This window comes from Aquila chrysaetos, chromosome 13 (assembly GCF_900496995.4).
Source record: "Aquila chrysaetos chrysaetos chromosome 13, bAquChr1.4, whole genome shotgun sequence".
NCBI lineage: Eukaryota > Metazoa > Chordata > Aves > Accipitriformes > Accipitridae > Aquila > Aquila chrysaetos.
This window is the reverse complement of record NC_044016.1, coordinates 17144237-17161659: the sequence shown is the minus strand read 5'-3', so window position 1 is coordinate 17161659 and position 17423 is coordinate 17144237. Positions and strand designations below refer to the sequence as shown.

The following is a 17423-nucleotide window of genomic DNA, read 5'->3' as shown; positions in this document are numbered from 1 at the left end:
AGTAAATATTGTTAACTGGTAACCAGTCATAAGGTTTCATATGTTGGCTGGTAAAAAAAATGGGCAAAGTAGTAAAGGAAGAAAAAGTCAATTGGAAATAGGGTTTTTTGCTTCTTTGCTAATTGGTTTCATTTAGGAGTGTCCGGTTTACCTCTTTTGCTAACTTCTGTCCTTGCTCCACAGATATGGGCTTCTCTTTCATATCATTCAGTCTTGCCAAAGTTTTTGGATCATCACGAAGATCAATCTAGCAAGAAAGATTGCAGTTATGTTGGAGTACTTTTTCTAAACAAAAGTCAGCAGGCTATATGATACCCTCTTTTTAAAGCAGAATTATTTAATGGAATATTACATGTATAAGAATGGAGTCACATCACGACTCAGATCATGGACCCTTCCTGATCCAAAAGCCCTGGAAATTTAAGCTGTGAACTACTACCTTTAATCCAGAAGGAACATACATTTATTTTGTAACTCAGCTCTTCAATTAGATGTGATCATCTTGGGATAACAGAATGTATATCCAGCAGTGGCAGAAAGATTAACCCAAACATAATACCAACATGTGGGTCACTTTGTAATTGAAGCCCAGTCCACTGCCCACAAGAAGCAAGAGGAAATTGTCTCACTTCTCCCTTTGCTCCTTTGCTTCAGCAGGTACTGGATATGACCAACAGTTGTAGACCCAAGTAATTCCAGTAACATGGGTAGGAACAGACAATTTTATTCCCATTACTTTCTATAAAGTCACACAGAGAGATGCAGCCAATCTTGCCACCCTGTTTACAGTGAATCTATTTTAACAAAATGGAGGTAGCTCATTAGAGAACAACAGAGATCTAGGTTTTTCTGCCACTTGTTAGGGTCATTCTTCCAAAGCCAGGAGGAGGTGCGGCTCAGGTCCTGTTGGGCCTGAACTTCCAGCCCAAAGAAAAGGCACCATACAATGATCTGAATTGTTTAAATAAAGTAGAACAGAACCAGATATACCTGTGTTCCTACTAGTAAAAAGGGAACATTAGGTGCATATTCCTTCAACTCCGGTACCCACTCTTCCTTCACATTTTGAAATGAAGCAGGGTTTACCACTGAGAAGCAGATAAGGAAGACATCGGTCATAGGATAAGATAAAGGTCTCAGACGATCATAGTCTTCCTGAGAAAGAAAAATTCTGTTATCTGCAATATTAAATTGTTGCTTGTATTTTGTTAATTTTAACAGTTATATTCAGAAACTGTATTTGCATTTCAGGAATTTTGTTGAGGCAAACTTTTTGAATGTTTACAACTATTCCAGGTTAGTTAGTGTGGCTGTAGAGCAAAATCTGCGTATGAGGGTAACTATATGTGAATATAAATATTTCAAAAAGTGTGTTAATACTGATAGAAACTTACTTCTGTACAAGAATATACAGAAGACTACCTTTTAAAAAGTTTTCACTTAAAGAAAAAAAAAAAGGCTTATGGTTCAAACATACTTGCAGATCAAAGCTTAGCATTTGTTTAACCAAAGAGAAATAAGCAGATGTGGCTGCTATAGGTTATACAGGTGATACAAAGCTAGGCTAGATTAAGGCTATTTAATGCACTTAAATGTTCTCTTTTGGATCGTATGTAGAGGTGATATTTAAAGCTCTCCTTAGAATTTTCTTTCTGTCTCTTAAAAACCTTACTGTCCTGTTGCTAGTGATCAGGGCAGACAAAGTAAGGATCAGAAGGGACCTCTTCTGTCCAGACTCTGCTTTCTGTAAGCAAGCCCAGCAAAGAGTGGGAAGGAACAGAAATTAAGGATCAAGAACACTATCAGGGGAACATTAATGCCCTTTTTGGGGGAAAGTTAGTGTGAAAAGATTATTATTTGGGTCATTTAGAGCCATAGCCAGGGCATACAGTACTGTGGCAACAGAGGTACCTAGGAGCATTGTCCCTATTGTAAAACAGAGTTCTCTCTAGCAAGAGAGAAAGTGGATTTTGCCCTATTTTTTAGCTAAGAGCAGGAGGCAACATGCCCCAGCTTCTCTCTGCAAGGCTTCCTTTGGTCTATGGCAGTGAAACAATGCCTTATCATTCCTATATTACTTTTTTTTTTTTTAACATAAATAACTAAGACTGAGCCCAGGCATTGCAGAGACAGTGAAGAATGCTGGGTTTATACTTCCTCTTCCACAATAAACACCAGTTTATTATGGCTGCTGCAGCAGCCTCCCTCTTCCCCACGTAAGCTCCCCATCTTAATTAAATCTCACAAATATTGGAATGATTTGTTCATTAAATGTAGAGACAAAAATGTAATTCAACTCCACGTTTGAGACAAGCCAGAAAATTAAATTTTCGTCTCCTTGGCAACAGTCACATTACCAGATTATTAACCTATAGTTGCACCCTCAAAAAAGCCCTTCATTGATTGTTAAGTTTTAAAGATGGTGTCACTAGAATTTCAGAAAACGTGTGAGAACTTCCTCAGAACAGTTTCTGCTAGACCCATCTTTTCATTTGGAAGTCAACAGCTATGGGAAGAGGACCATTACCCTCATCATGAAATGGAGAAAAGACAAGCACTGGAGGAGACTGCAGTAGCAATGAGGTGACCATTGGCCAGTACTCTTCGGTGTCTATTTATATAATATTCTTATTTGTAATCGGTATTCTCATGTGCCATTTTGATTATACACTCTACTGCCAGTCTTGTATGCTCTTCAGTTTTGTCAATTAGCTAGAGCATGCTTAGCTGTAAACATGGGCTCCCAATTTCACAACCACAGTAACTGACACTACTGTGAAACTACAACATTTGACAGGCCTTTCTGAAGATTAGTTGTTTCCCTTCTAGTGTCAGGCTCCTATCCTGAGTCAAAAGAAAAAACCAGTAACCATGTCTTTTCCACATCTGTGGACGTTCATCATGGAAAGCAGAAATAACTTTAAGAACATCACAACAGCAACTTGAAACTATTCAACATTCAATTCTTTTTTTAAGCATGTATTTTATGTTTCACTTCTACTACTGAATATAGTTAGATCCTGCTCAGGATTGCCACTCTGTTTTCTGGGGTGGAGATCAAAATCCTAAAAGAAGCTTCCCAACTGCAAATTACACTGGTACACAAAATCTGCTTGCAAGAACACGCAGGCAGATCTGTCAGTTGCTCTCAAATTCAGTTCTACTAAACTGTATGTGTGGTATTACTGAATACGTTTTCTTAAAAAAAAAAAATCTACTTTAAAATTGTATTTTGGTCCTACCACCGAAGTGCTGCCTTCACTACACTCAACATTTCTAAAAATCTCACATCTGAGTTACAGTAACTAGAATATTGTCAGCATTAAATGCTGGAATGGAGAAAACATTTCACTGTCGCCAGAAATTACTGTTAGTCCAATGACCTTAAAAAATCTCTTTAGTTAATCCATTTCAAATTACAGATGGACCTTTTATTCATAGCAAATACTAATCATTTTCTGATCTCAAAGCTGAGTTACATTTGCATGGTTTACTTCAAAACTTCCATATTTAGTTTATCTTTTTAAATCCCATTGGATACAAATCCTTGTACATTTAGCCACATCTTGGTACTGCACCTTACTTCCCACATATTCATCAGCAGTCATCTGGGAGTGAGCAGTGTTACTGCTTTTTAAGGCGTGTGCATTGCTGAACTCCTTTCCTGTCCCTGCATCTATTTATATGCCTTTTGATTTATACCCTATCCCATCTGCACTGGGCAAGCCATGGGTCCATCCTGTGTAATTAAGAAGTTAAAATGAAGGCAAGTACAGTGTGATTGGATACATCATGTATCATGGCCCAAGATGTATGTGGTATTCACTACAGTGACTTCACTGCATTTACACTTACTTAAATTAACAGAGAATTTGGCTATATCTGCCAATCCTGCTGCTTGAAACAAGTCAGTGCTGTCAGGCTCTCCTTTAAGTCTTGTCTGTGCTATGAAAATTAGGTTCATGTTAATACTAATGATGGCAGATAATTCTAATAAAGCCTCCCACCACATGATTAGACTGGTCCTGGGTTCTCCCAAGAGAGACCCTGGCTTAAATGTTACCACCATGGCCATCTGTGCTTAAAGACTCCTGTTCCCCAACAGCCCCTCAGAAATAGCAATCAAACATGAAAACTTTCTCTGATGTATTGGGTCTAAATAACTGCTGCACTTGGCAGAAGAATCTGAAATACCAAATGAATTTAGACTGAAAATTAGAGAAGCCTGGAAAAATCTGATTGCTTCAACTATAATTTATTTCCTGAATCTAGTGTAAGGGAAATAAATGTGGTTTATTCTAAAATTAAATGCAATAGCGAAATCTAATTATACTCGCCAGTCAATATAAATTCCAATTTGAGTGCATGTACACACCACACTGTACAGCAATTACACTTCCAAACTAATTGGGGGAGGCACTGCATGTATATTTAGGCATTAAAAATATTTAAAGAATTTAACTGGAATATTTTAAGAATGTGAATTAGATGGGTAAGAAAGCCACTAAGGATCAAAATATGCAATACAAGTCTCAAAAACTCCAGGCTGTAATAGTGAAATGGCTCATTCTCCAACATACTCTGGACTTTTAAACAGAATTGTTCGCTGTTTGCTGAAGCAGTTGAATACAGACAGAAAAACATGCTGAAAATATGAGTTGTAATAACTTAAGCAAATTGGACACAAGTATGTTGGCTTAATTAACGTTACATGGAGCTGTGATGCTTATAAAAGATACAACATTGCAGCAGGACCATCCATCATTTACCTAGTATCTCTGTGGTAACCCAGGACAGCTGCAAACACAGAACAGACATGGGAAAGGAGATGAGGAACTAATGACTTGACTTAGCTTCTCAGCTACAAACTGGGAAGGACTGTTTGGGTTTTTTGTTTTGTTTTTAAGAGGGGACAATGGAAGTTCATACTTTCAAATTTTCATTTTGCCCTAGTTTTTATATTCTGCAGGTAAGTCTAGCATTGCCTTTATCTTAGCTCCTTAAAATCTCTCCTTTAGGTCTCTTTTTCCATGTTACAGTATCTCCTAATCTGCCTCTTAAGATTTTCTGCTGCCTGGTACTTGAATACTGAATCACTAATTTTCATTGTATTTTGGATGTTCAGGTGGATTTGTTTTAACATGTTCAAAATTTGGCTACTTCTTTTCCTGACATTTACCTGCTCAAAAACAGAGGTCTTGAGGAACCTGAGTGTATGCAGACTGAAGAATGGTATTGCAATTCTGCAGCATTATGTTCTTCTTCATTTCAAGGGTTTTCTCAGACTAAAAGCGGAATGCAGTGCCGTATTTCAAGCTGTACAACTGATTTTGAACTAATACTTTTGCCCAATTCCACGGATATCACCTGAGAGACATAGTTAAAAACACACAAACTGTATTCCTAACTCTGCCACTGACACAATATGTAGCCCTTAGCAAATTATTATCCTCTCTCTACTTGCATCTTCCCATCTGTAGGGGATTGCTAGCTTAATAATGCATTAGCCTTTGTAAAGCACTCCAAAAGCCTTTGATGTACATAGCTTATGTGCAGTGGGATATTTTTTTAAAAAAAAAGCTAAGACAAAGTGAAGTCTAATAATTTCTGGACAACCTCCTTGACCCACAAAAAGCATTATTTCCTTGTATTAGAAAACAGAAGAGGTGCAGGCATGAGATCCCATAGTACTAGAGTGCCTGTAGCTCCCCTGTTTTATGGTATCACACTCCTCCCTGCCCAAGTTAAAGTGATGGGGACAGAGGTCCTTACCCTCTCTCAGTAATGTAAGACCACAGGCCTCTTTCTCCTCTGGAATGGTATTAGGGTCTCTTTATCCAATTTGGAAAGATGAAAGGCAATTAGAGGAGTCACCTTTGCAGTCAATACCTTCCCACACCTTGACCAAGACCTTTGGGGAAATTCATACCTCTCAGATCTACTGTTACAGGTAGCAAAGAAGATGTTAACCTAGATCTGTTTGATTTTTTTTTTCCTTGCAAATATGAGGGCTAGCGTCTTTAAGCAAACAGGAGAAACCAAATTCTGGTATGTCATTAACATTGTGGCAGGGGCCCTGAGCAAGGTGTGTCATGCTTGTGTTTTAATCCAGGCCCAGTGTTTTGTACTCTGATAGAACCAAAGTAGTTAATGATTTTATGTGTTTTGCAGCTTAGGAACAAAATTTTAACAATACATCTCCAGTTATATCATACTGACATACTCTTATAAACAAAGGCTAGGCCTATTTCTGTTCTATTCTGAGAAGGTATAAAGTGGATGGGAGGGAACAAAATAGAGCTTGTGCCACTGGAAGAAAAACTGGAGCTCAACAACTCTAGGTTTGTGATCTCTTGTGTTAGCAACCATCTGTTGCTTTCAGAGCTTACAACAGCAATAATAAAAGGGAGTTCTCACTCCCAACCATCTGTTTTTAGAGGGGAAGCCAAAAATAGACATCAGGCAGAGTTGCTAGATGAATCCAACCTTCATGCAGTGAAGGGTAATCACTACTGCTGCTCAGAGGGTCTCAGTGAGGCACACGTATGTAACTAGCTGGTTTCTGCAGAGCAAAATCCCAGCTAAAAGTCCAAGTTTTAACCCATTTCATATCAGGTCTCGGTAACGACAGTCGAAAGTCCTCTCAATATGAATTGCCATGCTTTAACTTTTGAAGTGCATTTCAAAGCTGTCCTTCAAGACTGCATTTTTCATAGTTTTCCTCCCTGAAAATAAATTTGTTTCAGAAGGCCCCCTGTAATATTTCAGAAAACGTTAACAAGTGAACCATAACGACTGCTGTATCTAACATGTGCCCCAGGGACTTGGTACCAGCTCACAGTTACCCCAGTGGAGACATCCTGCCATCTCCCCCAGATTATTTAGAATTAAAGGTTGATCTGCAGCTTTGCCATAAGCACCAGGCAAAGCCTCCTAGAGCAACTGCCTACTCCAGAAGCACACCAGGAAACAGACTTCACCCCACTGAATCACCCTGTGGTTTCTGATTCTACGAGATGCTTGGGTGGGGCAGGAGAAAGAGGGAAATGGTCTGTACTGCCCCATGCCAAGCACAAACTGCTTCCCTGGCTAAAAAAACTCTCCAAATTTTTTCAGTCTGGGCTGTATAATGCTGTAACCCTTTGCAAGGAAGGAGGGTGGAGCGTCCCCAGGACGCTGGCTTCCTGGCACTGCCACCCACAAGGCACCACTAATGCAGGACCACTTGGCAAGCTGCAATTTGGTCTGACACAGCATTGCCATAAAACATCTGCTTGTCCAATTCTGCAACCCAAGCCCTGTTAACACTGATTGCTACATTTTCTTTTTCAGTCGCCTGCATCTGTAGCCACTAGCTTCTGAACACGCAAAACAAGATGTGGTGATTATTCCCTGGCTGCAGGGGAAAAGTGCACTACAGACCCTCTGTCTCTTCACAGGCTTCTGGCGATATAGCTTGCATTGCTAAAGAAAGCAGAATTGTCCTGTTGTGGCTTGTTCGCACAGGTTTCCTAGGGAGTGCAAAAAGCTGCCAATTTGGACCCAGCATCTATTTTTAATTTATAGAAAAGGCTGCAAGAATGCAGGGTAAGTGCTCTTCCATTGTATTCTAAAAATGAAGTAAGCTGATCTAAATCCATCTCTAAATTCCTGTGAGGAAGACTGTTCAAAGGAGGTATGAATTATACATTGAAAAAGCCCAGGGTTTGTGAATTACGGATATTTTTTTTTTTGACAAAACTTTCCTTCTGGCATATTTGAGGACTGTGCAGCTGCTTACATGTCTGAAAACCTTTTCTGTATAGACAGAAGTAACTAGCTGGAATCTGGAGCCTAGTAAGATGGATTTTAGAGCATTAGAGACAAGGACAGAATATTCCTTTAATTATACACCAAATTGCCTTTAGGCAATCCGAATTGATCCCAGTCTTAATGTGGGATTAAATACTGTCCAAATCCTACATCTTGCCATGTGGTGATGCTAAACTATTTTCCTAGACAGTCTCAACAGAACACTCCCTCTCTCCACTCCATCACCAAAGGAACTTCAACTTGCTGGCTTCTTCATGGTTTTATAAAAGTGGAAGGCACTGAATTTTCTCTGTAAGACTTACTATTTTAGCATCTGTAACAACAGAACATGGATTCAACTGACTGCAAGCAGTATCACCAAGTGCAATTTTGCTTAAAAACCTTGTATCAGTTGCTTATCCACTGTGGAGCTCTTAAGAAGTGGCAGAGTAACTGCTGTGGACAAGCCCTTTCACTCCTTAGCCATGAGAAATCACAAGGCTGCGGTGTGTTCCTGTGCTGGTTCCTTTCTCACCGACAATGACCTTATGAACAGCACTCTTCCCACACAGGATTTCCACTTTCTCCAGTAAAGGAATTCACCCCGGTTTTGGTGACTGTAGCCATGAACAATCAGGATTTTCCATTCTTTCAGATATGGGCAAGCAAAGGAAAAATATAAAATTCACCCTGGCTCAGGGGATCTGGTCAGATCTACCCTCTGAAGAACCTGCTCTTCGGAAAGATGGGTTCTTTCACTTTGTTTTTACAGAAGAATGTGACCATCAATAAATCTGTTCTCACAGGGAAAACAGACTATGGAATAAAGATGGTTTAGTATAGTTCTCCATATCATATCAGCCATGTCTTTTCATTTACTAACTATATAAATCCTGCCCAGACAAGAAAGACTGATCAGTTAGGTGTCTCATTCCCTTTCACTTTTTACAAATAAACCCCAAACCCATGTTCTTCAGTCCACTGTTGAGCAACAGCTTTGTAAGACAGAAGACTAAGCCTTCACCCTGACTCCTCAAGATTAATTCCCATTACGCAACTTCTCAGAAGACGAAGTGCCAGAGTACTGGTGCCATCATGTGCACATTGAATAAACACATAACAGTGAAACAATTTTTGGAATTAAAGGAGTTCCTAAGAGTATTCTGCACCTTATTTTATGTCAAGTCCCGATTTGTCAGGGCTAACAGCTTCCATGGAAGAAGGTAGTAAAACACTCAACGATTTCACAGCAGCAGATGTTTAGGCATTTGAAAAACTGCCTACAATTTTTCTTTCTTAAGTGAGGAATATGTAAGCCATCTCACTGCCCATGGCTGGGCTATCTGTTGGTCATAGCTAAAGATGCCACCCAGTTCATGCCTGGTATCCATCCCTTATTGACTCCACCACTGCATCCCAAATGGAAATCAGACCAACAAGGAACTAGCATTAAGACCTACTGATGATCTTTTAGCATTCACAGCTATATCTAATTTAGAGCGCAAGCTGCCTGAGGCACTTTCAGTCTGTGTTTTATTCATCTGAAGCAGTAAGCTCACCTAGAATGCTGATAGATGGTCCTTTTCTCTGGAGAATAATGCTGCCACTTGCATTTTTATACACACACCAGTGAGTGCCAGCCATTGCAAAGAATTATTGCACATGTGCCACAACATGGATGCAGCACAGAGCAGGACTAGAACAGACTGAGGACAGTAGCCGCTAACACATCAAATGACACAACCTCTTCAGAACTGCTGAAAGTGTTGTGTAGCGTTCAGACACATTTTTCTTAACACAAATCATGCAGTCGCCAATCCAAACCAATAGACTGCTTATAAAACCACAGAACAGAGCAGTAAAAAGATACAGTTCCCCTCCTCTCTTCCCTCATTTTGCATCTTCTCTAATTAGAGGAAGGGCAGTTTTGTTAGAAATGTAACTGCTAATTTGGAGGTTTAAAAAAAAGTCCTGAAGCTTTGTCCCAAAGCATCCATTTTAGTAATGTTGGTTTTAGTAATTCACAATAAAACTGCAGGATTTGGAATCAGTGTGCTCTATATTATTTCTTAAAGCCCAGGTTCCTAGAGTCTCATGATTCTATGAAGAAAAATCACATCCTTTTTGCCTTTAAATGAAAGATAAATTTCTAGTACCCCACAGATACAAAGAAAACTTGAACACTTGAAGCCCAAAGGCTTAAAGAAAACCCACATCCAGCAAAGGGCAAAAGAAAAAGTCTCAAACCATTTTGATTTCCTAGGGTTTTTTACGTAGTGGTGTCTGCGGATAGAAATAGCTGACTCATCATTTTGAATGCCTGGGACTGACAAAACCTCAGTATTGCTGAAGTTTTACATCCACTTTGTCCATGTGTTCTCAATAAAGGAACTGGAACAAAGCTTACTGAAATCAGCAATGGGGTGCCTGCTAACACAGAGCTTTGGATCAGACCCTAACACACATTGTACGTCCTTTTGCATTGCAGGTCTGTGCTATGGAGGCAGTACTCTAGTCTAAATTATCTTTAGTTTGTTTTAAGATGTATTTAGAGGCTGAATCAGGAGTTAGGCTATAAATGAAAAATATGCATTTTTTATACTTTTCGTATTTACCAAAATATAAAGAGCTCTTTGCAAAGGAAACGGATTCAATCAAGAAGTCTGACTATGGACCTGCCGAAAATTCCCAGGGTCTTATATGTTCTCTATCAGAAAAACTCTGCCAGTTCATGCCACCTTACGCAGTTGTCCCTATTCCATGACTCTTGCCTCCTGCAATACAGCTGTAGATTATATGATACTCAAATGAGTACAGATGCACACACCATCTTAAAATGAAGTCAGCAAGTAAGAGGATATGCAATAACATTGTGCTGGAAGAGCAATAATTATTGCTTGTATTCAGTGTTGCCTTTTTAGCTGGTGATGTTTGGATAGCAGTGAAAGATGTCACTGTACCTCGAAGAAATTATAAATGAGTAAAATTCAGAGAGAACTGTCACAAACTAAAGGATATGTACTGACTTTTAACCCAGGAAAAAGGGATTTTTACGTGACCACATAATCAATGTTTAGCAAGAATTTGTCTAGGTCAGTAGTCTTCATAAAAATGTGCTTTTAACATATCAAAAATTGAAGTTTCAGAGAACCTCTCAAACTTGGTTTACTTTGGGTTCTTTACTTTGGTCTGCCATTAACTTACTGTTAAATTGGCAAAGACATTCTGGATCTACATTTTCAAACACATCCCTTACATTTGATTTTAACATAACTGAGTGCCGCTATTCAGAAGTGCCGTGGGGCTTCTGACACACTGAAAATGAACATAACTGTCCTGAGTTTCCAACACGTATTTAGTGGATGCTTTGGGGAACTCAGAGCAGCATCTCCTATCCTAAGACTCCCCATCTGGCGATAACAATACTTACCAATCTTTACAGGAAAGCCACAACGCTTTCAAAGTGTGAGTCACAGCTCACAATGAGGCGTCTGAATGTAAGCTTTGCACTGCTATTATTGTTGGAAGGCCATTTTTAAAAGCAAATCTGAAGGTACAAGTCCCCTTCCTTTTAAAGGGAAAGCCTGTCTTTGCTTACACACTTGTCTACAGAACTCTCAACGTAGAGGTTGTAAGCTCAGGCACTTCACCTCTTTTTGCATTGAAAAACTTACATTTCGAAGGGAGAATCTAGGCAAGTTTTTATTTTATCTGCATACATCCAGTTGTTGCTGCAGAGCCGTTAAACCTACGTGGCTGGCAACATCCTGAAGCACAGAGCAGCTTCAGCAGAGGCTGAGCTATTCATAGGCCAGCACGCTGGCCGGCCGGGATTGAGGGACTGAGTGAGTGAGCTCACAGCTTCCCAGCGCCAGCTGCCAGCTCGGCTGGGACAATGTAAAGGGAGCGAGGGAAAATGCATGTGGGAGGAGGGAGGCACAGCGGGGGACAGAGAGGGGACAGGATGTTAATTGCTAACATGTCATTTTTAGGTCTGCCAAAATCACATTATAGGTTTCGGTGTTTACAACTCTACAGTAAAGGGTGGCAGGCTTCGTGTTGCATGAGACCGTGCTTGCATGTTCCAGGCTCACATTTGGCACTACAGCTGCATCGTAGGTGCAACTCGGAAGGAGTAATGTGGTCTGAGGAGGGATGTTTCTATTTCACAATGGACCAGCCAAAATGATCAGCAGCTGCCTCTCCTTTCAGCAGGATACTGAAGTGCTACCTGCTAGACCAGGGCTACCTACCAAAGCCAAGACAAATAGCCAGCAAGAAGTAGAAAGATTATTGCTATTTCTTGTTTTATTTATAGCAACCACTGCAAGTTTGGTGACCATCCATTTTAATAACCACACCTCCACCCCTCTCTTTCCCACAGGCACATTCACAGTTATAACCATTTGGTTTTACACCTGGCCTTAATGCAGGCACTGATCTTGCTAATATTTGAGTTAGCTTTACACACCTTAGCAGCCCAACCAACTTTAATATAAAATTGCTTTTAACATCAGGGCTTCCGTTACAACCGAAAAATCAGTGTGTCTGAATTAAGATGGCTGCGGCTGCAACCAGAGTAGCCATTGGTATCTGAGCTGAGAGGAACCAAGAAGTGGCTTGGTCTGCTCTTGTGCTTTAGCATGTTTTGTGGCTACTCTTTTGGTGACGGTTAAGAAGGCACCGAGTGCATCCCTGTATCAGACCTACAGCTTGCCCTTACACGTTAGGGCCTTTAAGGCAGAGAAATACAAGTGGAAAGCCAAGGAACACAGTTTACCTCAGCTTTGTCCAACCAGGCCACGCTAGTATCACAACGTAAGTGATGCTCAGGGATACAAATGTTATTATTAGGCACTGCACCATAGTAAGGTTCACTCTGCTCTGGCTGTACCCCACTCTGCACTGCCCAGATGCTGGCTTGGTGCCAAACCTGCACCAGGCAGCAATGCTATGCCTCAGCATCTCTCTTCCTGGGGCAGTGGGAGCAGCACAGGCTCTGCTCCTGCATCCCCCCCCATCCTCCCTCCTGGTCCTGACAGTCCTTCACAGCCAAGACACAGGAGCAGAGCAAGGCTTCTATCTCTACGTGGTCAGTACATACTGAAGGAAAGGGACACCACGAATGAAAACCCCACAACAAAAGAGACTGAGAGGAGGATGGACCCCAACTGCCATTTTAAGCAGCAGCCTTCAATATGGAGCAAAATCTCCAAGACGTAAATCCTGTGTGTCCTCCCACTTATCCTGATCATTTGGAATGTGGCAAGGGGACACGCAGCACACCTCTTCGTTAGTGCTTACAGACATTTCTCCGAAAGTTTTAGTATCATAAGAGTTGGCAGTATTGTTTTAGTATTATGGAAAATCAAAAGGATAATCACTTGTCACTAGTTCAAAAGCACTCCAACATAGTGAAGTTAACAGACCCCTGATGAAGCCACGGTCCTCTTCCCAGGCTGATTTTGCCACATACCGCTGCTCAGTGAAGAGCAGTACCGACAAGCAGTTAGTCTCCCAAAGCAAGAGAGGCTACTGCAACGCCAAAGGCATCCAAGCATCAGTCTTACAAGCACCTCACGTTTAAACTTCAGTGCATTGATGCTCCCAGCTCCAGGCAATACAGGCAGGTTCTGCAGTTCTCATCTTCCTGGGGAAACCAGGACCCACTCCAAGCCCACCCAGACTCAGCGCATGGCTATGTGCAGCAGCAAGGCTAAAAGGAGCTGCTGGCTCCACCTCTGGGAGGAATTGCTGGAGGAATGCCCTCTCACCACCGGCACTGAATTCCCACCTGACTCCCTGGCGGGGGGAGCCTGCCTCCACAGCTGCAAACCCAAAGGGGCTCCAAGAGCCTCCACTACCCAGCAGCTGTACTGGCTATTTTCTGCTGAACCAGGGCCTCAGTATTTTCAGCCAGAGAAAAGCCTGCCTGAACTCACACACCCCCAAAGCAGGGAAGGTCTGTCTGCATATAAACTGAAGTTTGTGAACCACTAGTGGCATTTCTCCCTGCTATATTTAACCTGGAAAAAAATGGGATTTTCATAGATTTATTCTCAACCTCCTTTAAACTCACAAAGATATGAGGCATTATGTCATCAGTATAGTTACTACACGTGATCCTGTGTGTGTTGTGAAGAAGTGAGCTAGAAAGAGTACTGAATGCCATGAACTCAAAAGCTTGCAACTCCTCTGCCAAAGAGAAGCCTGTCACAAGTTTCTAAATACATAACCACGCAAGTTAAAGAGACCCACAGGCTGGTAAGTCAGTATTTCAGTGCGATGAGCCTGCTGTGCACCAGCTAGAAATCAAAAGGTCTTCAATCCTTGCTCTGCTATGGGCTTCCTGCATGGATTTGGAGTAGGTTACTGTCTGAACCTCCATTTATCCCCTCACTCCCCCCTAAAATGAGATCTGCAGATTGTACCTACATACTCCGTGCAGAGCCGGGAGTATAAACATGCTGAAGACTGGCAGCTGCTTAGATACCACAGTGATCACGCACTGCCAAGTTTTGATAAAATGATACTATCAGGCCAGTATTTTACAGTAAAACTATTTGGGGGTGACAGAATTAGAAATTGAAGCACTGACGTATGCTGGCACAGAAATCCCGACTTCAAGCACCAAAGAATCCGAGCCGTACAGAAGTCTGTGCAATTGCACCTGCTGATTGCAGGTGTGTACCAGATGCAGCACGCTGTTTCCTCAACACAGAGAAGGCAACATCAGCTCATGTCTCTTCTGCTCTTTACTATATATGTTTAAGCTTTAAAGTAAGCTTTCTGTTCTCATGTCTTTTCTGCTCTTTATATGTTTAAGCTTTAAAGGAAGCTTTCTGTTATGGCATAGCTGTGGGAAGATGAGCTTGTCAGCACACTCTCTGACAAAGAAGCTTTTAGCTGAATGAAATTGCTGGACTGGCATCTTCACACAGACTCCCCTCCTTAGGTGTGCTGGATGTTGGGACAGGGCTCCTGTGGGCAGCCCCAGATGTCCACCAGTTCCCCAAACATGCTGAAGTGGGATGGGGATAATGGTAGACTTTATTAGCACTGCAGGTCTGACTAAAAGGGAAGTTTTGCCAAGACCAGATATATTTGTAAAGGTAGCCTCATTAAAACACCCTATGTGAGCTGATGCTCCTCTGAATTAGGCCAGCAAGATCTGGTCCTGGGTACATCAGAAACTGCTCTGTAATTCAAACTTAAGCTTTCAGCTTCTCAGAATTTGGGGGAAAAAAAAAAAAAGCTTACCTGAATTTTTTACACATCTGGATATACAATTTCACACTAAAAAGTTTTTCTTAGTATAACAGGAATACCTTCGCTTGCTGTTTGCTGTAAACTGGCCGGTTTACCCTACTAGCTTTTGAGGAGGCCAAAGGTCACTCGGTTTTGTACTCAGCACATTCAGGCAGAGTGGGATACCACAAAACCACACAGAGCTAACAGCACACGTTCCCATTAATAGCAACAAGCCAGCACAAGCAGTTTGAGACAGCATCCACAAATAAGTGATGCATATGTACAGTAGTGCTAGGGTCACTTTCACATTTTCCAATGCTCATTATATAAAAAGAGAAAAATAGTTGCATATTAACCAAGTGCTTTATTTGCCTGAGCACTAGATCCTCATTTTGTAACCTACTTAAGCAATACTTTACAAGCTGTGTTTTAAACCAATTACTACTGAAAAACAGGACTATGACAGTAATAAGAAATGCACTTAGTTGGCATAAATTTGACTAGTTTGTGTTTACGTCAGTGAGATGACAACCATGAAGTCAGTCTTTTTGGGAATACCCGTCAGGTATCAGCTTTCTGGAAACGGAGCTGTTCCCTACAATTCTCATGGAATTAATTTTATTACTGATTTCAGGCCTAACAAAGATATAAAAGACTGGTTAAATGCTGCTTCCCTTACTTAAGGCTGCATGCAGATCTAAAAAGGTACACTAATTTAGGCAGCAGCTGTTCAATTAAGTATAGGTATAACATGGTTAAAAAATATGGCTTCAGTCTATGCAAGTCCAGTGAGATTATCTTACTAGTTGCTCTTTACAACACGGAAGCATGTCTGAGGTCATGTGAGACCAAAACACATGCTCATACCACAAGAAGAAGTTTTAATATAAGGAATACACAACTTTACAAAACCCATGCGGCATTTCCGTATATATGCTCTGCACCTCCTTGGGAGATGCCTGCACCTCCCAGGGTCAGGCCCTTCACAAACTATTTTGTTTCCGACAAGGCATCTCCAGAGAGCCGGGACTGCTTTAAGCCAGGAGACCGTGCTCGGCCCGTGGCTGGTGCCATGCAAGTTCAGCTAGCCAAGAAGTGACTTGAATAATGGAGCCCTTCAGTAGCCGCTACACCAGTGAGCCCTCCAAGCATCAAGCATTTTATCCATCATTAAAGTTACTTAAGATACATGCTGACATAGCGTCTTTCACAACAGGCTGTAATAATCTTAACCAAATGAGTCACTTGAATTGTCTGGGATAGCAGAAGAAACCCAGGTTATCTGAAAGGCAGTGGCTGAGAATTACATTTTATTATTTTGCACCTCTAAGTTGGACAACTCTTTTTAGCTATTTAAGAGCTGTAAAGCGTAAACAAGGCAAGCTGCGGCATTCTGGGTCTCTATCCGACCCGCCGCGTTTGAGGCAGCAAGTTCCCTCCCAGCTAAAGGAGGCACATTTCCCCCATCTGAAGGCCGGCGGGAGGGTCGGCACTCCGGGGGGGGTTGACCGGGGGCGATGCCCGGCCCGGGGCGATGCCCCGCCAGCGCTGGCACAGCCTGGGCCGGGCGCGCCGGCTCGCCCAGGGCCGGGCGATGCCGTGGCCCCCCCGGCCGCAGTTCCCCCGGAACCGGCCACGCACCGCTAAAAATAAAGCCGGTCTCCGCCTGCCCGCCCTCGAGAATAAGGGTCGGATCCATGGTTTTCTTTTAAAGCCGGTTTTTATCAGTCGCCCTCCCCCCCCGGCACCCCCACCCCCGCCGCCAACCCGCCTCTGAATCACCCAGCCCGGACCGCAGCCCTGCAAACAACTTCAGCGCGGGGCCGGGGCCGCGGGCAGCGCTCAGCACTCACCTGGCCGGCGGTGTCGTACAGCCCCAGCAGGTACTGCTTGCCCCCGACGGTAACGCTGACTGCGAGGGGGGGAGAAACACAGCGGGTGAAGGGGGGCAAAGCCCGGCCGACCCCCCCGTCCCCCGGCAGGGTAAGGCCGGGGGAGGGGGGGGGGAGAGGGCAGCTGCCACCGCCGGCGGCCGGGCCCTCCGCCCGCTCACCTGCGTAGTGGTCGAAGACGGTGGGCACGTACTCCTCGGGGAAGGCGTCGTTGGCGTAGCTCATCAGCAGACACGTCTTGCCCACGGCGCCGTCCCCCACCACCACGCACTTCAGCATGACCGCCGCGCTGCCATGGGCCATGGCCGGAGCCCGCCCTCATGGCCCCGCGGGCGCGCCCCGCCGCGCCGGGCCCCCCGGCATCGCCGCCGCCGCCGCCGCCGCCGCCGCTCAGCGGGCGCCCCCGCCGGCCCCCGCCGGGCGCGGCCCCCCCCGCCATCCGCCGCCGCGCTGGGCCCGGCGGGAGCCGCCTTCCCCCGGCCGCGGCCG

At 43.1% G+C, this 17423-nt stretch overlaps 1 protein-coding gene across 3 annotated transcripts in view; it reads right to left on the bottom strand.

Moving 5' to 3' along the window:
• The window catches only part of RHOQ (ras homolog family member Q), a 26901-nt gene extending 9478 nt beyond the window's left edge, over positions 1 to 17423 (bottom strand). Inside the window, exons 1-4 of one of the 3 annotated variants that reach the window (XR_005933793.1) lie at positions 17096 to 17329; positions 16896 to 16954; positions 991 to 1155; positions 152 to 247 (exon numbers count right to left, since the gene is read on the bottom strand). Coding sequence is in view for 2 of the 3 variants with exons in the window: in XM_030034358.1 (XP_029890218.1) it covers positions 152 to 247; positions 991 to 1155; positions 16896 to 16954; positions 17096 to 17237 (462 nt within the window). In the remaining variant the exon portion in view is untranslated. Of the gene's footprint in view, positions 1 to 151; positions 248 to 990; positions 1156 to 16895; positions 16955 to 17095 lie in introns of all 3 variants that reach the window. The other 2 variants (XM_030034358.1, XM_030034360.1) reach the window with 2 other exon arrangements.